This window comes from Hermetia illucens, chromosome 2 (assembly GCF_905115235.1).
Source record: "Hermetia illucens chromosome 2, iHerIll2.2.curated.20191125, whole genome shotgun sequence".
NCBI classification, from domain to species: domain Eukaryota; kingdom Metazoa; phylum Arthropoda; class Insecta; order Diptera; family Stratiomyidae; genus Hermetia; species Hermetia illucens.
In genome coordinates, this window is record NC_051850.1 from 134797805 (window position 1) to 134824000 (window position 26196).

Here is a 26196-nt window from a genome sequence, read left to right on the forward strand (position 1 = left end):
TGTATTTTCGATTGATACTGGCCTATTCTCAGATACTACAAGGGCAATTCCGGGCTACTCTCCATTTTTGGCTCTCTGGGTGTAACCCATCCTAATTGAAGAGTATTCAAATTAAAAAAAAAATGTGACTTGATCATGAACGTCTCGCACAGTATTTAAATAAAAATATTAGCTAATGGCAAAATAAAAGTTTGGTCTGATTTAACTACTGAGATACTTTCCGATCGAAACTTTTAAGTTCACATGCTGCTCATTCACGTTCAAGTTTTGGGTGTTTAGGGCTGAATAAGTGTTACCAGGGTCGTGGTAGAAATCTTAATCAATCAATCAACTTAATTTTGTTCAAACCTATATTTTCAGTCCACACACAACTGATCTCCCCCAGTGCCTCCGATATTATCTCCAAATGTACCACTATGGTCCTAATATAAAGTGCTCTAACACATTTGAAAACCTAGATTTTAATTTGGGTAATGTAACTGTAAATGAATTTTGATTAATTTTTACCAAAATGCTCTTAATCCAGCTCCACTTGGTCGCATTGAAAATATTTTCGTCTTTAAGTGATCGCATCCCGAAATAAATTTTCAACTTTTACAGACTCAAGTAACCTAATATTGCCGCTTTTATAAACCGCCGGCTTTCACGATGAACAGGTGTAGTCTATTCTAAATCCATTTCTCCCATATACATATTTCCTTTGGAATATAAATGGCAGATAATAATAATAATCGTTGGCGCAACAATCCATATTGGATCAGGGTCTTAAAGTGTGTTAGAGCACTTCATTCATGTCCATAACGGTACACTGCAGTATACCCTATATGAGGCAATGTGGTCACTGCCACCAGTGAGATTTGAACCACGACCTTCCGTACGACAGCCTTCTTCTCTAACAACTCAGCTATCCGGACACAATGGCAGATAAGATGTTATGAAAAAAATATACTTGGCAGTAAAGAAGCCAGTTTGTGTGTCCTTCACCGCGCAGAAAATACATTTTCCACCATGTCTAAATGAAAAATATTAGTGAATTAGTTAGGGCTGGTCCCAAAGCTTTATTGTCTCAAATACTTTCGCAGATCTTCCGCAATTCCTTCTCGGTAACATGGGGCTTCAATAATACGTCCTAGGTCTAGGATTTGTTAACGTCTCCAAGTTTTTTATAGTCGTTCTTTTTAAATGTCCGTCTACCTTTTTTAAACGCCAATAGAAATATATTTTTCCGAAAAGTTCCATGGGGAAGGGGTGGAAAGCAGACTACTCTAAGTATCTTGTTCCCAGAATGCCTTCTTTTATCATTCCTTTCGTCCCTAATGTTGTCTAATGTCGTGGTAATTATGGGTGTAATTTTCACTCACCCGTCAGATCATTCGCCACATCAAGGAGGCGAGATATGCTATAGATATAGGTACATTGTTCAGTGTCACCCTCCCTCACTTTATAGAGATACTGAACTCTTTCGCTATGGCTATGCAATCGTCGTGCACTGAGTGATATCCCCTTTTTAAGGTTTTGTGTAAACACAAAACCTTATTAATATCGGTTTACTGTCTGTCTGGCGGTCACACGCATTTTTTCAGAGACGGTTACGGCGATTGACGGCTAGTACTTTTTAGTCTTTGTTTTGACATTTGTTGGAAAGGTGGGGAGTGCGGGGGGTTGGAAGTGATCATTTCTTTAACGGACCCATTTTCAGAAACTACCAAACCGAAAAATCTGAAAAAAATCAAGAGGCTGCCACTATATGGTGCCTAGGCTCCGAAATACCCTCCATACCGATACCTGTTCAAATGAAGTTATTTGTAATATCATACATTACTATAATTTTTAGTAATTGACAGAAAAACACCCCCTTAATTTCACCCTAAAATCACAAAATTTAGAGCATGATCCTGCCAAATTTGGTGAAAATCGCACTATTACTGGCAAAGTTATACTAGGTCAAAGCTGTCGCTTCTGTGCAAATTCAAGGCTATGAACTAAGACTATACATATACAACATATATTACGTGCTACATACTAATGGGACAAATGCACACTCCAATCTCTTTATAAGAAATACACAAAACAAAATACATGAGTTATCGGTTTTGAAGCCGATGAATAGCACTGCCCGTTTCTTCCTTTCTTGGCGGCAACAATGTTCATTCACAGTCTTCAGTTAGCCAGACCTTCAACTCGCCATTTTCCTCGGTCATAGGACTGATCTGGATGAAGTCGAGAGGCTGTCGAATCACCCGTTAGCGTATCAATCCAATGTTGTTTAGGTCAGTTTTTTTTTGGTTATTTCCCATCAACTTCAATGTTCAAACCAATCTTAACAAGTGTGTTCTTAACAATTGGAATTACATGTCTGTACCACCGAAGACAATCGGTGCAACCCATACCTATACCATTCATGGTTGCCCTCATTTCTGGTTATTCAACATTCAAAATATTGGACCCCGCTCATTGGAATTCAAAGACGTATCGTCTTTGAGCCTTTTTCAGATGCCGACGTATTGCTTGAGAAAGGGCTCCCTCCCTATTTTGCTGTTAAAATCTTCCAATATGAATTTAGTATCATTCCTGCCGCTTCGGAGTTTGTTCCATTCCCTCTTCGATTCTGCAACTGATAAATGACGTTCAGTTGCATAGTGCACAGTCACTCGCATCAAAGTCGGTGAAAGTGCATTTCACGTTTTGGCTCACTAGGAAACCTACGAGTATTTTGACCATATGGTTTCTTGGATGGCGAGAAACTGGTCTCTCTCCAACGCGTTTCTCGCAATGCCGTTATATTACTATAATAAAGGGCACCATGTCCGCTAGTTGTGAAACAGCTTCTACTCTGAGCAGAGGACAAGAAAATGCGCAGATTCTTTGTCCTACCTTATTGCCACATCCGTCTGCGTATTGCCTTCTAGGTTGTAATCTGGTTTACCTTTCGTAGCTTCATAATAGATAATCTTTCCGAATAGGATTGTCAGCGCTACACCAATCCTCAATCTGGGAAAAGGAGACTCGTCTTGATCCATCTCCGCCTTATATTTGACAGAACGGAGGATATGTTGTCAGAACGGTTGTTGTTGTTTAGCAGGCATTTCCTAGGTCATGGATACCAGTCCACACTTTCCATGCTAATTCTTCCTTATGTTGTTTTCATCTTTTATTTTATTTACTTTTACTTAGTTTCCATTTGAGTTTTACTTATTTTTCGACTTTTTCCCAATAATCAATTTCATTTTTATTTATATCTTTACTCTTTCATAGATACAATTTATCAGACTATCCATTCTTGGCGACAGTTCCTGAAAAAGAGATCGATTTCAAATGTGATGGATTGCACGATGGCTTCTATGCATCAATTAAATATAAATGCCAGGTGAGTGATTTAAGCTTATTAAATGCATTCCTACCTTTCGTTCCTTGTAAAAAGTTGAATTATTTACTTCTAATGTTCAATTCATTACAAGGTAACAATTCTTTTATTACTACTCCGATCGTTAAATCTTAAGAAACTATCTATTAAATGTAATACATGAGCTTTAATAGAAACGAACCCGTTTTACTCAATATTATGAAACATATCCTATGAGAAGACACGTTCTGTTACCACACTTTTCATTTTACTCTACTCAGTTACGAGCAAAAGGGAATTTCGAGAGTAACAAAACGTGATTCACGACCCTCAGGCCCGCATTCGATATGCATCTTCGAGCATCCTCTGCGCGTTTCCTTCCATGTTGTAAGCCCAGATTTAACGCTGTTACATCGCATTTTCCTCAAACGGTACATCGTGACTTCCGAATTTGTTTGGATTTCATAAATAAAATATTGGATTAGCGGTACGAGATTCAGAATGCTCATTGCTTCTTTCCATGCATCAAAATTTGATCAATTACATAACTTTCCTATCATTAAAACAACAGTGAAGTAATTGAATTGAAGCTAATGTTTGGGATCCATTTAGCATTGGAATTTAAGTTGTTTGTTGAAGAACAAAATCTTTTCAAATCGAGTCAGTATTTAACTGATCATCATGTTTCCCCTTAAATTACAGTTTAAAGATAAAGATTTCTTGCTAAAAATTAATCAAACTAGATAAGTTTGGTCAGACAATTCTGAAGAGTTGAAAATTTTACCTATAAACACTGTACAATAGGTTCACAAAAAAGCTCCTCTTCGGTAGCTTACGATAATCTAAAATGAACTATTTTCTATATTTGTTCTTCAACGACTTAAAAAAACCAATTCTTATCTTATGTGATTTTTGAGCACAAATTACTTATAATGCGACCTCCACCACTTTGACACTCGTCAAGAAGCCATCTCTAATCCATCACCAGGGTCATTCCAAAACAGTAAAGGCATGCCGTTAGCCCATGTCCTTTAGAACCTATTCAAGTATCGTGCTTCGCGGGCTGATACGGTGTTATCGGGTATTGATTCGTCCCCATCTTTGGAATACCCCTGCAAAGTAGAAAAGTTCCTTAATTTTGCTTCAGATGAATGTTGTGCAAAACAATTACTACCCAACTTGAAGGGACGAAGAGTTCTCCTGCTCATAATAAGCTGAATCACGCTGAAGACGTCGCAATTTACTTCTAGATGGTGATATAAAGCTGGTATAAGATGGACACCAATCCGGGTTCTATTATCAGGTTGAATGCCAGCCACTTATCACTATGAGGGTTGCAAGCCACCCCTCCCCCCTAAGCTCCTACGTGTGTTTATTGTTATCTTTTACTAAATATATATATAATATAATGTTATATATCAAAATTTATGAAAAGTATATCTTTGAAAGGAGATCTTTATCTAGTGTAAGTATGTAGCCTCTGGAACTTGTTCTTATGGAAAGCCTGCCTCCAATTTTTAATGGCAGCATTTGTCAATGCTGCTGATGCTCTAGTGTCTGATTCCAATCCGAAATTAAGCCCTCTTTTGGGTACGCTTCCCAGATTTCATCTCCATCTACGCCAAAGTGAGAGATATGGAAAATAGTTTCACTGTATTGAATCTAAATCAGTGAAGTGATGAAGTGAGTCTTGAACTCCTGAATGACTTTTTATGTGATAAAGGGTCTACTGCTGCAGAGAGTACGGAACTTTGTAAGATTTCAGCCAAGCTAGTATTTTGGAAAGATAGTACTAGGATTTCCCGACGTCTAGAAAGTTACATTTGCAAAGGTGCGGCTGGAAGAACAGGGTGAATATCTTTTTTCAACAGGGTGAATATCTCTTTTCAGAATGTAAATAGTAATAGCGACCAGTTACACCAAGTGGTTCATCAACTTGTGCTCAAGGTATGGGACAGCGAATCAATGCCTGACGATTGGCAAAGAGGCATTATCTGTCTCATACATAAAAAGGGAGATATCACATAGTGCAGCAATTATACAGGTATCACGTTGCTGAGTACCATCTATAAGATATTCTCCACTGTCTTGCTAGGCCGGATAGCCCCCCCAGAACATCATTGGCCCATATCAAAGAGGCTTCACTCCAGGCAAATCAGCAACATATCAGATTTTCTCTCTGCGGCAGGCAATTGAAAAACTGTTGGAATATGGACAATAGATACACCATCTATTCATCGACACGGCCATGAGAGAATTCGGTATCCCGACGAAACTAATAAGACTGACTAGGCTGACCCTGACCCATGTTCGAGGCTTTTAAAGCAGCACGATCACTCTCAAGACCATTCGAGATCAACAACGGTCTACGACAAGGGGATGCGCTATCATGCGTCCTCTTTAACCTGGCCCTCGAGAAAGTGATCCGTGATGCTGAGGTAAATGCAGGAGGTACGATCCTCTTTAAGTCCACCCAACTACTGGCCTATGCTGACAATATCGACATCATGGAAAGAAACACCCGAGACGTACAAACTGCCTTCATCCAGATCAAGCAGGCGCAGATTGGCGCGAGATCTTGGGCTGCACATCAATGAAGGCAAAATAAAATACAGGGGGCAACGTCAGCACCGAAGACGAACCAACCAACAACATCAAACCGCACTGTTCGAACAGGAAAAATAAGGATAGGAGAATACCACTTTGAGACCGTTGATAATTTCTCCTATCTAGGGTCGAAAATCACAACCGATAACTGCTACGATGATAAAATGGGCGCACGGTTCTTGTCAGCCAACATAGCCTATTTTAGCTTACAAACACTATTCCGCTTGAAGCGTCTCACCATAGGGTCAAAGCTCTTACTGTACAAGGCTATGATCTTGCCAGTCCTCATGTATTCCTCGGAAACTTGGGTTCTTAACAAAAAAAATTGCGAACATTTGACCGCGTTCGAGAAAAGAATCCTCCGAAGAATTTTTGGCCCCCTACATGATGATGGACGATTCCGTAGCCTACACAATGACGAAATCTATGAGCCATGACCGTCCGGTCGTGGATAAAATCCGGCTCAATAGGTTACGGTGGGCGGGTCACCTAATCCGTATGGATGAGGATGATCCCACCCGGAAAGTCCATAAGGGCAATATCTATGGTAGGAAAAGAAGACGAGCCAGACCCTGCCTAAGATGGAGCGATGGCGTAGGCCAGGACGCCAGACATCTTTTAGGGATATCGAATTTGTGGACCTCGGCGTAAAACCGGGATGTCTGGAGTTCCTTATTAAGGCAGGCCTAGACCGGATACCGGTTGTTGCGCCGTTGATGATGATGAAATAGTGAAGAAAACCGATTCTTCGGTAGTCTCTCCAGGAATGTAGAAAAAAGTTATAATAAATTGTCGTAACTAAAGTAGATAACCTGCATAGCGTACTGCATTTGCGTAGTATCTTGACTATTTGCCTATGGCTATGAGGGGTTCGATATGCAAACCAAGAACAAGCCATATTCGTTATGTTCGTGGCGAGTACCCGAATTAAAGGAATTTTTAACTTGTTATTTAAGAAGTTATGAACTGCCAAACTGTGTTTAATGTTGGGGAAAGTCCGAGTAGTATGTTAAGTGGTCGAAGAATTAATATAGGGTAGCTAATCGAATTTTTTATATAAAGATTAGCAATCTGGATAGGGAAGTGTCCTTTTGAATGTTCCTCCTCAAACAAACTTGGACAAAGTTTAATACTCTCGACCCTACTTTTGACATCTCCAATAATTTGCTCGATTGCTCGATTTATCTTAATGAGGATACGCTCGGAACTTTATTAAAGTCCAAACATTTTCTGTTGGGTAGACATCTGGCAGCTGACAAAGCCAGTTCATTCATTCCATTTTCCTCTTCTAACTGTGCGTAGATGCGACTCGAGATGATTGCAATTTTTGTGCTCCTGAACAACCGGGTCTCCATGGATTTTGTTATACAGTTTTTTAATTCACTTGAACAAAGCAAATTCGCGTAACTTTACTATTAAAATTTGTGCAAAATTTCCGTTTGGAGACTCTGTAATACAGATCTTTAGAGAATGGTCGATGATGGTTCCAAAGAATCTCTTCCTTACATTGTAAGTCCACTGCTGTAGATTGACCTTTCCTCAATCGATATTTTCTTAAATCTAAAGCCGCCTTCTTTTATCAGTTTCTCGAAAAGTGAAGGTTTCCTTAGAAACCTTTTGAACCTTTCGACCTGATACGCCCGACTGACCAGCTCATCAAGTGCCTCTTGGTAAGTGAGACAACCAAGCTCACTTGCTGACGGATATGACACTCGGCGACCACTGCTTCAGTCAATTACTTCGCTAGATGAAGCAGCTGAGTGGGAACAAGATTGACTGGGAGCTACTGAAGTCCTTGTGGCTTCAGCGACTGCCGGAGAGCATGCAAGTCATACTAGCGGGTTTTTCGAAGGCGGTTTCCGAAAGGTGTTCGCTGTAACTGCGGATAAAATACAGGAGATGCAATCGCTGCAGCCTGCAATCGGACTCAAAATAAAAATTTAAAGTATTATATTTTCCATCTTGGGCTCACGTTCCTCTATCTACCGCAAGATCTCCGAAAAGCGATCTAGGCTATCTATTCCGACCGCTTTTCGTAGGAAAGTGTTTCGTTCGGTGCACGATCTTGAACACCACGGCATTCGGGTAACAAACTGGCTAGTCTCCAGCAAATATATTTGGCCGTCCACGAACAAGGACGTCAATTCTTAGGCCAGAGAATTATGTCGCATATCAAAAGTGTAAGGTCACTAGGCATGCTAAGAATCAAGTAGGTGTATTCCCTAAGTCGACAAACCGCTTCCGCACCAGACACCTCGGCATTATAGGCCCTTTGCGAGACTAGCACGGCTACAAGTATTGCCTCACGATCATTGATCTGTTTACGCGGTGGCCTGAGGCAGTACCTCTGAAGGCACTGAGGCCTTCTGTCAAGGGTGAATTCCGCGCTTTGGTGTTTTTGCCGTAATCATCACATACCATGGAATGCGATTCGAATCTACCCTCTTTTCGGTGTTTGGAAAGCTGCTAGAATTCAAACACCAGTGGACAATTGGATACCATCCACAGTCCAATGGGCCATTATGGCCTGCGATAGGCCTTCCTGGTCGCGGATGTTGCCTTCCGTTCTACTTGGCCTCCGTACAGCCGCCTGCGGGGAGTTCGCTGTTAGACCTGCTGACTTGGTGTACGGGGAGAACCCAAGACTCACCAGCGACCTAGTCCTCGACGAGAGAGACGGGCTTGGAGGGACTGAATTGTTGCGCCTACTACGAGACTCCGTTGCCAAATTGAAGCCACCTCCGCCATTTCACCACACGCTGCCAGCAGTCCACGCCCAACGAGGCCGAGTGTGTATGGAGCGCTGTAACAGAGCTATACTAAGCACCTGCTTCAAAGCCTGTCTGGTACAAGCAATGCGCGCGTCCGCCAGAGGTGCTAACAACTAGGAAAATGTGCGGCGTGCCCGTCCGACGCCCCAAGAACCGTGGTGGCCACGAGGTCCGTTGGAAAGTGGGACTCGGCCCAGTCGAGCAGGATCCCGTTTCAAGAGTGGCGACATTACGGTACCTTAAAACAGTTAAATTGTTAACCTTTGTTCCTTTCATGGAACGTGATATATACAAACTACACGCTCAGTACTTCTACGCAGATAATATTTTTCTAGCTTCGCACAACAGATCGGTTCTCGTATAAAGAATACAAATCTGAATGATCATTGCATGCAACACTGAATGTAGGTAAATCTCAACAAACGAGAAACTGCTGAAACCATGTCGATAAGACCGGTACGATAACTGACAACGAAAATGAACTGGTTGGAACTAAGTGTTCCAAACACGTGGTGTATGTACCCTCAATGAATAGTGAACTGCACTATGAAATCACTTCACAAATCAAAGACAGCTAACATCATATCGCGATCATGGATAATAGGTAATAATAAGGGCATTAGGGACATATTTTGCTTGAACCTTGACTGAAATGATGATTGAAAGAAGTTCCTTCGATTGTGCGGTTATGTCGTCTACGACGGCTAGTGGACATTCTTCTCAAAAAGCAGTCGAGCGATAACACGATAAAGTCAACAATAAATTGAAAATCGTTCAACACTTCTCGTACCAAGGGTTTGACCGATGAAAGTTGAAAAAAAAATTTCTCCTAACTAGGTGTTGCATTGCCAAAGGTTTGGTTGCGGTTCTCTGCACTGGATTGATTAGTTAAGCTTTGAAGAAATACCATACCCACATATCCGGGAAGCTCGAGTGACTTCAAAGCTACCTGGTGCCATGAAAACTCATGGGGACCTGTGCTCTGAGGCAGGTCTTGGAATCTTCTCATCAAATCCTATTCCTGCTTATATCTTGATTCCATAGACGCCCTGTTAATTAATATTGAAGATTACTTCCGCTAGTCATATTTAGAATACTGAAAACTACCAAGGTAATCAGGAAAAGGACCCTCGATTATTTTTTTGATCACTAAACGTATTTTCTGGTGAACTGTAAGTGAGCGTCCATATGTTCCTGCATTATTTAGCTTATATTTTAGTTATCACTGCTTTAGATGTTCAGTTCGCTGTTGATTCACTGAAGACTCACTCTATGGCACCTATTTATAGACGACTAATTATATGCGGGTCCCCTTGAGGAAATTTGATAGTGGTCGTAGTGATATTCATTTCACCAGCAATGCGTTTCATGAAATCAGTGCCAGGAATTGCGCCTTCCATTTCGAAGGTCGCCTGCTTTCATTGCGCAAGAGGTGTTACCTAATAATGAGCGAGGTTCAAATGTACTCGCAAATTCAGTCCATGGCCTTGGGTTACATTTGGTAAGCCTCCACGGAACAGCATTCAGGCGTCCATAAAAGCTTCTTTCTCCTTTGCGCTGGAAATTTCGAATTGTGCGTGCAGTCTTACATTCATTTTTCTGCCTTAACATTCGAATCTTATAAATATATAGACATTTATCTTGCTGATTTTCCTTCGAAATTCATTAAAAGATAAATTAAAACAATTAGAAGGTTTTTCTGTTTGAGGCTAAATTTATTAACTTAAATGGTGTTGTATCTTCAAAAGATCTTGCACTAAAGAAGGGATCATATGGTCGCTGACATACTGTATATCTATTTCGTATGTGTTATTGTTTTCATATGAAAGATTAACAAACCTGACTTAAAGCGAAAACATTTAAAAGATCGTTGATAAATCTAAATCCTTATTCCATTCAGATTTACCATCATTGCATTTACGGTATCCGACACGATTTCCTGTGCGCCAACTTCACAGCATTTGATCAAAGAACATTCATTTGCCACTTCGTTTCCGAAGTAGATTGCAAAAATTCCGATAAATACTTCTTCAGGTAAGCAAAATTTATTCCATACTTTAGAATTGATGTAAATAGTAATTTCTTAGAAATGATGCCCTCTATAAAGCTACGACTACTACCACAACGAGTACGACAACAACTACCACTGTTGCCCCACCGCCACAAGCTTCATCCGGTAAAAGACCCTTCAGAAGACCATTCAGAAGACGCCGACCAATTGATTATTATTATGATGAAGAATATGATGATGACTACTATGAGGAGCGCGTGAATAGAAGACAGAAGAATCGTCCAAGACCTCGCCGTCCTGAATATGATGAAGACTACGAGGATGATATGTAACTATGCTATCTCCACTGAATTTAAGGGGGTGCTTGAACATGAAAAAAAATTGAATAAATATTAAAACTATTGTTTGTCCTAAACGAATATAACCGATGAGGCTCAAGTGAAGAACATATTTCTCATATGCGTTTTAGCCCTCCTGAATTCAGTGGTAGTTGTCATCTAGGAGTTCAATTTCTTATGATCCCCCATTTCCAGTTACGAAAAACGTCCATATAATCGCGAAAGACATCGTGGTGGAAATAAAGATGACCGCAGACCCGTGGAACGACCCGCAGAGAAACCTGTAGATCGTCCGGTGGAGAGACCCGTTGAACGACCGTTAGATCGTCCCGCTGGAAGACCTTCCGAACGACCTTCGGACCACTCTGTGGAAAGACCCGTTGATCGCCCTCTGGATCGTCCTAAACACCGCAAAAGGCCGGTAGACTCACGCCGCTATAATGATGACGAAGACCGATTCCCAGCACCTCGGAAACCTGCAAAACGAAGACGCCCTATTGACATTGATGATTACGAGGATGAAGATAAAGCTCCGGCTACCGGAGGTGGTCGCCGCTTCAACACAAACGACCGAAGGCCTCATCACCCAAAGTCAACTGAAGAAAATACAAAATATCTCGATGAAGAAGAAGACCGTCGACCCCTGGGCGGAAGAAGGCGGAAGGGCGGTCGAAGACCCATCATAGATGATGAAGATGATGTTTTGGTTGATCGTCCATTGAGGCGTGAACCTCCTCCCGAAGAACCACCGTACAACAATCGAAACAAGGACAAAGAAGAAAACATTCCTCTAGTTCGACCAACTGGATCTGGCTCGCTATTTGATCGACCAAGAGTTCCACCTAGAATTGCCCCGCCTGTGCCTTTAAATGAACGAAAGAAATTTGAATATTCAACAACGAAAAAGACAACAACTGCAGCCCCAGGATACGAGGACGATTATTATGATGATTATGAAGACGTAAAACCCGCTAAAAAGACGCACAAGGATGATAAATATGCCTACAGTAGTCGTGATCGGATTCGGGATAGTGATCGTGATCGCGATCGAAATAGGGATTTCGAGGATCCTATTGATTTAGAAGATCTGCCAGCAGTAAAGGAAGACCCCAAAACACGTTACGAAACTGTAAGTGATTGAATCATCCCCAGCATCCTATCCAAATCTCCAACCCCGTCCTAGGAATATTACAACTATTTGTTACCTTTTTTATATAAAATGCCTGGGAAAAATTGTTTGGTGTTTGGATACATATCTTATAACTCTTTTTGAATGCTGCCTTGGTTCTGTTTTTTTTATTTCACTTTTTCCATTAAGTTTGTCTGTATATAAGTTGTAGATGTGACCCGGATAATTGCACCTTGACCTTAAGCACATGCACCGTGTACACAGCCCTTTCTGTATAGAAGTTTTGCTTGGTTTTGCTGTAGTTTCTCGAGTCACTTCCTATGTATATACTTAATGTAATTTAAACTTTAGTTATTCGATGGACTTAATGATTTATTTAATGCCAAAATAAAAATTATTAAGTAGAAATTTTTAACTATTTTTTCTTACTTTTACAGCATGTGGATTTTTAGTTTGTAAATACGTTATTGTGCATGTAGATTTAGATACGGTGTTGCATTTGCAAATACAAGTGATCTTAAAGATATTGAAACCGAAACAACATAGCCGGCATATTACGCCTAAAACGTGGTTTAGCATGTGTTGAAATTAAAGAAGGTTTCTCCCCTGTTGACGCTATAGCAATTTACTAAACAAATGCCATATTTCGAAAATCAGTTATTCCCTTTTTCAGTAATTCACTGAACAACTCTAAAGAAGGAAACAATTGATTCTCTACACAGGGCAAATTACTTTGTAGTCAAAAATCCTTCTTCAATTTCATCACTTGAAACACTATCAAACCGCTCCAAAATGGCAAATATGACTATTTAGCATGAAAAAAAGATACCGAATCGACTCTGAACATTAACACAAATTCAACATTATTTAGCAGATTTTTGAAAACAGTTTATTGAACACTTTGATAACTAACAATTGAACCAATTCTGATTGTGAGATGTGTGGGATATGCATATGTACAGATTTAATTTTATTACAAAGGCTCTTTCAAATTTTTAAGACAGACTACACCTTCATAGGTCCCGATTTGAATTCAATTGCATCATCAATGATGCCCAAACCGAGCCTTGCCCCTAAAAAATGTCGACCCGCTGAAGGCATCTCTGATTGCCAAATCTTAACAGCGACTTGCTCTAATCGTATGTCGTGTCCTCCAATTTTTTTCGTGTTTTTTCTTGTGGTAATTTGCTTCAAACTTCATCCATCAACACGTGTTTAGGGATACTCCTTGTCTCTTTACTTGAAAGCCAAGTTTGTGGCGGTCTGTGGCAACTCTCCAGGGATCTTGACAACAGATTCCATGTTGTCCAAAAACGGCCATCGAAGTTTTGTCATTAAAGCGGTCTTTTACCGTCAAGAGTAAATTTCAGGCCCATTTTTAAGGTTTTGTGTGAAACAAAACCTTTTTAAAATCGATTCAATGTCTGTCTGTCACACGCACTTTTCTCCAAAAACAGAGACTAAACAGATCCGAACGAAATTTGGTAGACAGATGGGAGCTATGAAATCTCACGCATACAGCGAGTGGCATAAATTTAGGTGGAGTTTAAAGGGGGGCTCCCCATACATGCAAAAGGGGAGATTCAAAATTTTTTTCACCGGACATAGTTGTGTATGGTACCAAATGAAAGGTCCCGATTTTTACTTTTCGAAACTGACATTAGTTTTGGCATAAATTGCAAAGTGCGTGAGTAAGGAGTCAAAATGTACGCACTTGAAGTGAGACAGGACTCGTTTTCGGAAACTACCCAACCTAAAAATTCGAAAAAAATCAGGGTGATGCGCCTAAATGAAATCTAGGCCTCAAAATATGTTCCATTCCGATATTTCCTCAAATAAACTTACTAATAGTATATTACTACTTTTTAGAAATTTACTGAAAAACCCCCTTAAATTCATCCTAGGACTTCCGAATTTTGTACCATAGGGGACAATATTTCGTATATATGTGCTAAATTTCATGAAAATCAGGCAATTAACACCAAAGTTATAGCAGTTCAAACTTAACAATTTCGCGAGAGTTTACTGCTTCCAAAGCCATGCAAATCAGATGCTGACGTCATAATTACCCGGAATAATTGACATTCGCGTGGAATATTAAAGTCGCATTTATGAAGAATCTATTTATCTGCAGCCCTTTTTAAGGTTTTGTGTAAAACACTTATGTGACATCTAATCTTCGAGAGATGTCCCATTCCGGTATCTGCTCAAATAAATTTACTAATAGTATATTATCAACTTTTAGAAATTGACTAAAAAACTCCTCTTAAGCTCATCCTAGGTGTACCAAATTTTGCACCGGCATAGAGGACAGTCTCGTGCATACACATGCCAAGTTCCATGCAAATCCAACTATTAGTGTCAAAGTTATAAAAGTTCAACCTTATCAATTTCGTGCTAATTAACAGAATTCTAAGCCATACAAATAAGATGCTGACGTCAAAATTGACGAGAATAATTGAAATTCGAGTGAAATATTCGTCATTTCGTCATTTTTTTCTATCAAATGCCTGATCAGGATGTAATCTTGAGACCTTTAAATCCCCATCCAGCATATCAAGCCACCATTGTTTTGGCCGGCTTTTTGGTTGCTTACCATTGCTTTCGATGTTCTGACCAATAGACCAGACGGACGACATTGCAGTAAATTTTAGATCTGGGACGTGCGCTGATACGTCGATCACAAAGAACACCAGCTGTGGAATGCCACTTCATCCAGGTTGCGTTAATGTGTGAAATAATTTCATTACGCAGTTCTCCATTGGCAGATAGCATTGACTCGAGATATTTAAACCGCTGAGTTCTGGCAATGGCAGTAACCTGCCCCTCCAGATATTTAAATCGCTGAGTTTTGGCAATGTCGGTAACCTGCTCTTCGAGATATTTAAATCGCTCAGTTCTGGCAATGGCAGTAACCTGCCCAGAACTGAACGATTTCAATATCTCGAGTCAACGTTATAAGTCAATGGAGAACTACGTTATGCTCCTCCATAGGGAAACATAAAACCTTTTATACCTGAAGCGTCAAGCTTCCGGTTTCCCGACATTTTTTGACTTTTCAAAAATATTTTTGAAAAATACCCATCATTTTTCTTATATCCTTGAAATGTTAAGGACATTTCATTTCATATAGTCTTGGTCGAAATGCCAAAGGCGGCTTTGTGGCACCTGGACGGTCATTTTGCCTATCCGAAGTGAAAAAATATATTTCTTACTAATAAGTGTTCCGTTAGCTATGTTTTCCAGGCGGCATTTTTATTATTTTCAAATTTACCAATAGTAGGCATCATTTTTTAAAAGAGTTGTATTTTGCACTTTTTGAAGAATGAAACAAATCAAAATTTTCAAAAACTAGATCCGGATTCATAGTTCACTGAACGACTAAAAAGAAATTTATTGAATCTGATAAATATTTCTGGTAAAAGTGAAGCCACAATGTTAAAAAGAATTAACTTTCGGGAAAACGCGTTTAAAGATAAAGTATGGTATCAAACATAATTGCAGAAACACGATTCAATCTGCAATGCCAGGGCCGTAGAATCCTTCTTCCTGATTAAGAAAATGTTCTTGGTTGGCCGCATTTTCCTCTCCCTGTTAAATATGGCCCTTTTTGTAGCATCGCTGACCCTATGCTCGGAACGGTCGATGCGTTTCCCCATAACTTGCAAAATAAACTACTGCTAACTAGTTAGCAATTTCACTCACCCGTTTGCCCGAGTATAAATGTTTTGGAGCCAAAATCCAAATACAGTTTTGAGGGAATCATTGCTGTTTCAAGTGTGTGCATCTTTCTAATAAATTATCAGAGGACAGATCCTTGTAAGTCAATTTCATCAACTGTACAATATAGCCCACCGTATTTGAAAAATCTTACATTTAGAAAAAATCGAATAAAAGGGTTTGGTAACGTATTTGTAAATTATTTCGTTTTGAAAATTGCTGGTCTTTGGTTTGCTAATAATTTTGGCTTATATGCCTGGTACTGATTATTGCTCATTTCTTCGTGGATAAAGTTGAATTCAAACGACCTTTTCAATCTATTGTTGCCCGCTAAGAGCAGCTTACCTCCCTCCATCCTTCATTTTGAAGGCTTTGTGTAGAACAATACCTTATTAAAACGGTTCATTTTCCGTCTGTTTTTTTTCTTGGCTGGAGGAATCCGTCATGGATACGCATATACAAACGATTACGCGCATTTCGGACTCTCACCGACTAAAACCTTCCATATTTTTTACACATTCTCTCTGCGGGACTACCGTTCTGGTATTGCTTCCCGGCTATGCTTAGCTTCTACGCCTCCATTCAACTTCTTTTTGTCGTTGGTGCAACAGTTCCACTGCATTCTAAGCGGTATCTGAATTCATATATGACTAATCAGATTTTCTACCGTTAAGAGAAACCCCAACTTATTCGCGAAGTTTCTCCTTTGGCTTTCGAATCTTGGCAAAGAAAACGTATTCTACATCTTCTGCTACACCTTCACATGTACGACAATCAGGTGATTCATCCAAACCGAACCTACAGAGATACTTTTTCTAACCCCCGTGCTCGCTTAGAAAATTGATTCAAATCGTAACTCGTGTTGTCGTGTCTATGTGTCTCCCTCACACTTTCTCAGAAACGATTGTACCGATTGACAGGAAATTTGGTGGGAAGTTTGGAACTGTGAACACCCACGCATGCAGTGGGTAACCTTGTTCTAGGTTCAGTTTAAGGAGTGAGTTCATACAAAAGGAGGGCGTACATTATTTTCCCACCGAGTAGAGTCATCTAGGATATAAAATAAAAGGCCTCGATTATTACCTTCCTAAGCCAGTATAAGTTTTAACTTAAGCTGTTGAGAGAGGGAGTAGGAGGGGCTGAAAAGTAATCACTTATTTGAAGGGACGTTCTCAGAAATTACGAAGCCGAAAAGTCAGGAAAAACTACGATGCGGCCCTTGTATGGTGTCCAGGGATCAAAAAACCCTCTATACCGATATCTGTTCAAATAAAGCCAATATATTATTACTATATTTTTTGAAAATTGAGTGGAAACCCTCCCTACATTCATCCTAGAATGATAAAATTGTAGTAATAGAGGCTTCGATGCAATAATACTACCAAATCTGATGAAAATCTCATTATTAGTGACAAAGTTATAGTAGCTCAGAGTTGTCTCCTTTATTTAAATTGACTGCAACCCAAAACACTCAGCATCAATATCACACTAAAGTGAGTAGTTTGACGTACTCAATACATATACATTTAAAACTACCTGCGAATGGAAAAGTTCTACACTCAAATATTCTTACAAAAGAAATACACAAAACTCTTCATACCTAAAACGTCGAGCTTTCCGGTTTTCGACTTATTATGGTCTGAGGATGTCATGGAGGATGAGAACCCCCAAAAGCCGCACTTCATAAAAATCTGAGGCCGAGGAGTCATCGATTGAGGATGCTCTTTTCCGTTTATTTTTCGCCGGCATAATGAGAGCTCTTAAAATTTAAATTTTGAACAAAGGAGGTTGTTGGTGGATTTCCCATCCGATTCAATCCACAGTTTTGAATTCCATGACAACTGATTTTATGTAAGCAAATTTTCGGTCTGTTCTCGGAATCGGGTTTTACTTTGTCGTATAGTAGGTATAACTCCCCTTTGTATCTTATGCATCCTTCTTCTGGCTTCCATCCATCTATTTCTTTGTTTATTTTTAAGCCAACTTACTTCGCTACATCGTCAATGCCACCAGGATCTCCTCTGCCATCTTTTTCGATCATCCTAAGATATTTATATCAACTACAAAAGCCACTGTCTGAGACGATTTCTACAATAGCGTAGCATTTGGATCCATTTTCACCTTTCAGATTATATTCTCAGGAGTGATGTGAAATAATGTTGGGGTCAGCCAATCGCCTTGCTTTAATCCGGGGTCTGCGCGGAAAACATATGCATATTTATTTGGCAGTTAGATTCATTGTCATTCTAATGAGTTTGAAATCAACGAAAATTTGATTGGCATCAACGGTATATTCCAAACAGTATCTCTTTCACCGAGAAACATTCACTTTCCGTATTTTATTCCTTCCTAATATTTTTTGAGAAGGGTTCGAGCCTTCTTTCGACAGCACTTTGACCCATATACACAAAAACGCTTTACCTCCATAGTTATGACAGTATAGTTTGTCACTTTTTCATAAATAGAACAAAGGATGCTTTTGTGTCAATCTTCTGGCATAGTTTAGTTGTTTAATTAATGAGCTCGTGAAGCTTGGTCGACATTCCCACAGTTTTTGTAGCTTCGCAACAATCCTCATTTTTAGCGCATTCCTGATTTGTTGGAATATAGCTAGTGGGACTGCACGGTCTCTGCTCCCTCAATATGCGAATGTTGAGCTGTGGCATTGAGTAGCTCCTCGAAATATTGGGACCATCGATTTTTTATATGCTCCATATCGAAATAAGATTACCCGATATGTTCCTACAAAATATGGTCCTGGGATGGAACACTGATGTAATGTTTTCTCTCAAGTTACAAGCGTATCTTAAATTAAAGCTATCGTCCATTTATGTTTTAAAGTTATTGCATGCATATTCGGATATTTCAGGAACCATTTGTTTCCTTCTTAAGTCCTATATGTCCGTTTCTGAGAGTGGATGTCCCATTTATGATGGTACAAATTTTAATGGTGGATAGTACCAATTTTTGGAGGAATATTGGTCCATGGAATGGGCACTCTATCTTTCATCATTACTGAGTTATAGCGTTTACCGTGAATAGTGTTAAAAAGGTTGACCTCCCCAAAAAAAACTCACAATTTCCCACTTCCTTAATAATTTAATCCCAGGTTTGCCATTACCATACTACAAACTACATATAAGATTGTTATAAGTGGATATTTTTTTCAATTGTAAAGGTCATCATTACTTAGTAAATATAACTGCTTCAAAATTTAAAGAAATTTCATAATCGATATTTTACCTCATTTTCAGTACGCATTATTTTAACGATACTTTAAACTTACGAACCTGCAAAGTTGATAAAAGTTGTCTCGTTAGGTTAGCTTTCAAAGGACATGTACTTAACTATAACTTATTTATGAAAAATTTAGAATCTCATTTAAAACCAGCATATTTGAGTGAACTTGTTTCACATCAGGACCAAATCTTTCCCAATTATTGCATAATATTCCTAAACTTTCCATAATTAAGCTCATCATTTTTACATGTCAATTGAAAGCTAATAAATGAGGCAACTTTCTTCAACTTTTCAGGTTTGTAGGTTTGAAGTATCGTTAAAATAATGGATATTGAAATTTAGATGAAAAATTGATTTTGAAATTCGTTTAAAGTTTGAACAGTTATATCTTCGAAAATATGATAACCAACCATACCAACCAAACCATACAATTGAACTAAATATCCATTTATACGAAATTTTATCTAGTTTCCGAAAATGGTATCAAATCTGGGATTAAATGATTGATTGAGTGGGAAATTGTGATTTTTTGAGAAGTTCACACTTTTTGACATTACTCCCTATAACGATAAAAGATAGATTTCCCATTCCACGGACCAATTTTCCTCAAACAAGTGGAACTGTCCGCTATTAATATTTACACCATCATAAACGGGACAACCCTGTATAGTCTTTTACTCATCGATGGCCTGCCAACACTCTTAGTAAAACCATTCATTTGTTTTGTGATGAGGTTTGTGTCCAATCTCTGCAGCCGCCTCGATTGTGTCTTTCAGTTGACTGCATTTCACATCAATGTTATCGGCTTACTGACTCTATAGCTCTTCAGTATCCACAGGATTTGCCCTTCTAATACTCTATTCAATGCCATTTCTTCCTTTTCGTGGCTTTCAATATCAAATTGCTATTCGGCATCCAGATTTTACTTTGGCGTGATAGTGGCCGCTGTCACAATTTGCCCCAGAGTATAAACATACGTCAAGTACACTAGACGCAGTTCATTTCTCAATGAGGACGTGATAAATTTGATTGAGCATTCCATTTAACCCATCTAACGACGAAATCTATGAGCGATAGTTCAACCTTCTGGTTGTGGATAAAATTCGGCTCAACAGGTTGCGGTGGGCGGGTCACCTAATCCATATGGATGAGAATGATCCAGCCCGGAAAGACTATGAGGGCAATATCTATGATAGAAAAAGAAGACAAGGTAAACCCTGCATGAGATGAAACAATGGCGTAAGTCAGGACGCCAGACAGCTTTTAGGGATTTCGAATTGGTGGACCTCGGCTCAAAACCGAGGTGTCTGCAAATCCTCATTAAAGCAGGCCTAGACCGGATACCAGCTGTTGCGCCGTTGATGATGATGGTTCCATCTGGTGAGACTCATACTTTTTTGCTGATCTTTCGGCGAAAGAAGCAACTCGGTGCGGTTGCCATATTTCTACTACAAGTGATTTTTATGAGCCTTTTTTCGTCGAAGTCAATCATATTGTGGAGACTGTACGGTGGGTCAGCTCTTTTCTCATCTTTGCATTAAAATTGTTACTGACTCAAGCCGTCTGTAGAATTCGTCCTTTCATGAGTCGTCTTTCATTGGAGCATATACATGGCTTACCCAAAAGATGAAAAAGGTGGTTTTTGGGCATAGTGCACCAATTCATCAATGATCTGAAGTCTGTGATGTTGCGAGCGAAATTCATGTGCACGACAAAAACTATGTCACATTGTCGCGTTCCAGACTTTTACCCGGGACATTTTCAAACCCGCCCGACCGAGAGTCACACACCGCGCTGTTTGATAATTTCGTTCCCTATCTTTTACTTTTTGACCTGTATAATAAGAGTGTCATTTCCTTTGCTGTTGCCGTGCATGTCGTTGTATTTTTAATATGATCCGAGGTTCATTTTCGGGTTCCAGTAGTATACAGTGAACAGGTTGTGAGCCTTGTCCACAGCCCCTAAAGTCCCGGATCAGAAGCTTGCACTCTTCCTCAACTCTACTTCTACGCCACAAGGCCCACTCTTCGGCCACTCTGGGATAGTGGATTGTATTGCATGGCAAAGTCCGTAATTGAGTTATTGCCCTTCCTTAATACGTTGCCTTTCCACTAATACTTCCGAGCTCTGATCAACATTTCCACATGTATTGGCTCATGTAAGGATGATTTTTTTCATTCGAGATTGTGTCAGACAAAAATACTATATACTAATGATACGGCGAAAATAGGTGTCCACGAAGGTTCGGAACTAAAGACTAATTGTTGTAATCATTTTCCATGTATTACTTCTATATGGCAGCAGAGAGAAGAGAGAATGTTGGGGCAGAACTTGATTTTAATGTTAAGGTTTTTTTCCAGATTTTAGAGAGAACCGTGAAGACATAACTATCTATCATTGCCATTGCGTTGAGAAACTTCGAGTTCGGTGCCACCGTCGGCAGATTCAGCGATACTGAGATAAACAAACTGATCAACGCCCTCAACGTTCTGAGAACTAATGTAGATTAGTGCGATAACCGATCAGACTGAGAACATTGGTTTTGATGGTATTTATCTATAACTTGTCTCCTTCTAAAAATTCAAAGCTATTTGATCAAGATCCATGACTCGATGAGAGACCAAGCAGATGAGCGTAGCGAAGCTATTTCAGAAAATGTTACCGTCGTTGTCGAGGCTCTATCTATCTACAACAACAGAATATCCTCGGCACTTTCGGGTTTTCCCACCAGTCTTCGTCCTTCTACTCTCCCATTTAAAGTTGAGTTTGAGTATCGTCCATACGTTGAACGTGATCAGCCCGTTGCAACTTCCGAAGTTTGATTAATTTGGAGACTTCAAGGTTGTCAAATAATTAGTAAAACTCAGGATTTTATCTGATTCGCCATTGGTCGTCCTCTCATTTAGCTCCTATGATTCACCTCAGCACCTTCTCGTCGAAGGTTTCAAACCCGTAGGACAGGTCCTATTGTCGTTTTGTATACTCGGAATTTTCCTTTCCTCAGGACTCAGTAGGACTGAGTAGAAGACTCTGTTTCCGAGCTGAATTTGTGATTTTATTTAGTAAACTTTATTTGCATCTTTCGTTAATCAGTCAGCACTTAAGTACATAAACTTCTTTACATTTTCTAAGTTTTACTGCTCAATCATTATATTTTTTCTGGTGAGCGTGATTTTTCTCATTTCCGTCTCGTTTTCGTTAATTCGTAGACCAAATTCATTAGCTGTTTTTGCTAGAATTCCCTTCTCATCCCACCTCTAACATCGTCCTCAAGGACTGTCTGTTTTTGCTGTTATAAATGATGGTTTTGGATTGATATCCACGCCTCAGGCTCTTCACTACTTTGTAAGTTTAACTTTGTTGTTGCTCGCAATGTTTCATTTATTTTTAATTTAATTTTTTCCTTTTTTTATGCGTTTCACTCTATATATTGTTTGTATGTCTCGTTGGCATTTATCGTCAGATCAATCAGTTTTCCCACCTCAAATTTCCAAAGTGGGCTGGTTTTCCTTTCGTGGGTCTTTGAAATTCGGCAACTATAGATGCTTGTTACTATTTAGTGGCTGGAGTCCCAGTTTGCTCCTCAATATGGCCTCACGTCGAAAATGCTGGATGACCATCTTTTGGTCATGGGAACGTGGTCCATCTGGTTGAAGATAATGCCATCTTAGGACGCCTATGTCTCTTTGGAAACGGGCAAGTATGGAAAGCATGTCGATTGTATGATTAAATTTCTGCCACTAGCAAAGTCAATGAGGTGTTATTTGGTATATCCTAGAGACTGTGCCAGATTTGTTTACTGATCTAACATTGCAGAATACAAGAACGCAGTCATTCATTCGTTTTCCCGGTCGTTTCCGTGGTATCAATCCGGTCCGAGGCTTTGCATCCTGTGCATGAAGAAAAAATATTATAGTCCACAGAAATCCTCCACGTACCTCGCATAGCTATTTGTCCCATTGACCTAATAATAACTCTTCTCCGACTTAGGGCATTCCAAAAAAGTCCTTGTTGGCACTATTGAAAGTTTTCTAAAAATTGATGAAGAACAGGTGGAGCGGAGATCGAAACTAAGTATACTGTTCCAAAAATCATCCACATGTTGCTAATATGATCAGTCCAGGAGGACCCAGAGAGAAAACCAGCTTGCTTTTTGTTGATCATGCTTAGGAGGTCTTCTCTTATGCTTCCCTTTCTTCCAGTTCTCAAATTAAAATTATTAACAGATAAGTGGAGCAGTCGGTATCTACATGTTACGGATGTTCTACGGTTGAGAACCGCAAAATGCTAATCTAAACACACCGGCCCAGAACATCAGTGGAGACGTTCTAAAACAGCTGAACAGAGAGATTTTATAAAAGTGGGGAAAGGTTATCCACATGACGAAAATGGTCGACTAGATGAAATGACGTGGAGCTGGCACATAGTGGCGGAGTTCCTCAAAACAAAGAACTTTATAGAAGCCTTAGATGATAACAAAACCCAGATGATTCAAAGATCCGCCTATTAAGACTATTTGCTTTAATTGTTGATATGAACGCGCAATACATTCCAGTTTGGGAAATGCAAACATTTTCTCAAATTGTTTCGGATTAGCCTAAATAGAATTTTTGCTTAGCTTTTCCCAGCTTACATTGTTTACTACATGATGCTGCTTTCAATGAAAGAAAAGGGCGCATTGACGAGAAAAAGGTCCCAAAGATAATCAGGCACTCACAACTTCCTCAGATCGAATGCTACGTAGATAATGAAACGACCGCCAATATATATAAATTTTCTAGAAACTGGTTGATTGATAGCTTCATTTGTTACAGCTTCAGAACCTTTGGAATTTCGTTCCTATAGAAAAAAAGCACCATATTAACCGTCTTTTATACACACACAATACTACTACTACACTTGCAAAAATGTATGCATTTCAGATTTTAGGAACTAACCCTCCTTAAAATAAAAAATCGGCAATAAAACTCAGCTAAAAACTCTTTTATGTAACTTACACATGCACACAATACCTACTTTTGATTAAAATCCTGTAGTAAATTTGTATCTTTTAATTAAGATACATTTTTCCCCATACATTCACTTACAGGTAGGAGGCAGTCCCGCAAGGTCTTCTGATTATGAAGACGTTCCAGTAAAGAGCTCTCGATATCGACAAACATCAGAAAGGGGTAGTTATAGACCACCTTCAGGACGAGACCATGGATTCAGAGAAGTTGAAATTCACAAACTCGAATCCCAAACGACAACCACAACTACGACAGTAGCTCCAAAATTCAGTCAAAACTTGAGTTACGAGGACCTCTTAGAACCAGACCGTGACCTACATTCGAAACGCCCCGAATCTAGAGACAACGTGTACAGACCAGAGACTAGAGAAAACACTAACAACCGTGAGATATCAAGACCAATTGTTCGTGTTATAAAACGCCCATTCCTTCCATCGCGAGGTGGTAGTCCTTACTTGCCACGGGGATTGCAGCCTGTAGGCGCTGCACAAAAACCATTACCAACTGAGAGCACTCCAATCGACATGGGATCGACAGTATCAGCAGTGCGGCTATTAGAGCATGGCCCACCAATTCTGAGGAAAAATAATGATCCTGATGACTACCCACCTCCACGGAAAGGACCAAGGACAACCCAACAACCCCAAATTGAGCAGGAACGTGCTGCGTTAGAAAAACTTTATGAGAGCGAATTCGATGTTACACTCAATGATGCACTCAATCCAACTCTAAAGCCGATCACCCGGGGTTTGCCCGAAGGCTTCCCTCATGCGAACTCTTTCGGTGGTCGTTTCCCTCCTATAAACAGTGCTGCCTATACGTACCAGGACTCTCTGTTCTCCTCCACGGACTCGAAACGCGCTGCTATTCAATCTCCAGCTGTACATACAAGGACTAGTCAGTCAAGGCATGAACAAGCGTATTATGATTACGACTACTAGTTCTAGTGTTTAGAGCAATAATAATTAGGAAGCATAACTAAGTTTTCTACTCTTTGTAAATAGATCTAAATGTAGAGAGTACGTGCAAAGTAAAATTGTAGCAAATATAAATTTCCTTTTGAAGTTTTGTTTTCTATTAAAAATACTCAAAATATCGTGATAGCAACGAAATAGTTTAAACAAATTGTTTTATATATATTTATATTTATGTTCATAAATTATCCTTCAAAGTATTGGCATTTTCTGGGAGAATCTGAATTTGGTTTCGCATTTTTTTTCGTAAATTTTACATAATTATAGACAAAATACAATTTTCTTTTTGATAATCACTTCTAAATTCATCGCTGACCTTTTGTACTTCTTATGCAATATCTTTTATTTAAATGAGACTTGATAAAATGGAAATAAAAATTTGAAATACCTATGAGTATGTGTACTTAAAAATTTCTATGACAGTGGGGGTTCCAATTGATTTTGAAGCACTTAGTTTACCTAGATCATCCCAATCACCAAAAATGTTAGCTGCAAACTTGTCTCCATCCTCTCAAATTCCCCTAAAACTTGATATAACGGTGGGAATAAGACTAAAATTACCGAACAGATTGCTTTGTTCAGCGGGCCTCGCTACCGCTAAAAACTCAAGGCACTAATAGCTGTCCGTCTCCTAAAGTTAAGTAAAGCTTTCCACTTGGCGCGATAATATAGGGTACCTAAATATCATGTTCCAACCGCTGCCAAAGCTACGAATGACATTCAGTTGTCGAAATATTCAGGAAGCTTGATTTTTTCACGAATCGTTTCATGATTGCCGAACGGGTAAAAACTATTAAAAAATATTATTGAAATTCCGTCTCAGTTGTAAAACTTATTTATGTGAATTTCATGGTTAGGTCATTCCTCATGATGGCTTCAGTGCACAGGTCATTTGTCTCACCGTGGGCACACAGTTCCCTAGGCGACTAAGGACACCTTTGGCGCTGGAAGATGAATTGAAAACCTATTTCCCGAGGCCAAAGCGGTAAAACCAAGGAACCTTGGTGGAACCGAGAACTGCAAAAACTGAGGAAATTAACCAGGCGACTTCTGA

The 26196-nt window shown here is 39.5% G+C and overlaps 1 protein-coding gene across 6 annotated transcripts in view; it reads left to right on the top strand.

The window, feature by feature from the left end:
* The window catches only part of LOC119647419 (serine/arginine repetitive matrix protein 1), a 114431-nt gene extending 88888 nt beyond the window's left edge, over positions 1–25543 (top strand). For 4 of the 6 annotated variants that reach the window (XM_038048309.1, XM_038048310.1, XM_038048311.1 and 1 more), the window contains exons 6-10: positions 3256–3367; positions 10622–10755; positions 10809–11060; positions 11266–12199; positions 24249–25542. In XM_038048309.1, coding sequence (XP_037904237.1) covers positions 3256–3367; positions 10622–10755; positions 10809–11060; positions 11266–12199; positions 24249–25109 — 2293 coding nt within the window. In that variant the 3' untranslated portion in view covers positions 25110–25542. Of the gene's footprint in view, positions 1–3255; positions 3368–10621; positions 10756–10808; positions 11061–11265; positions 12200–24248 lie in introns of all 6 variants that reach the window. The other 2 variants (XM_038048314.1, XM_038048313.1) reach the window with 1 other exon arrangement.
* Positions 25544–26196: the final 653 nt, after the last annotated feature.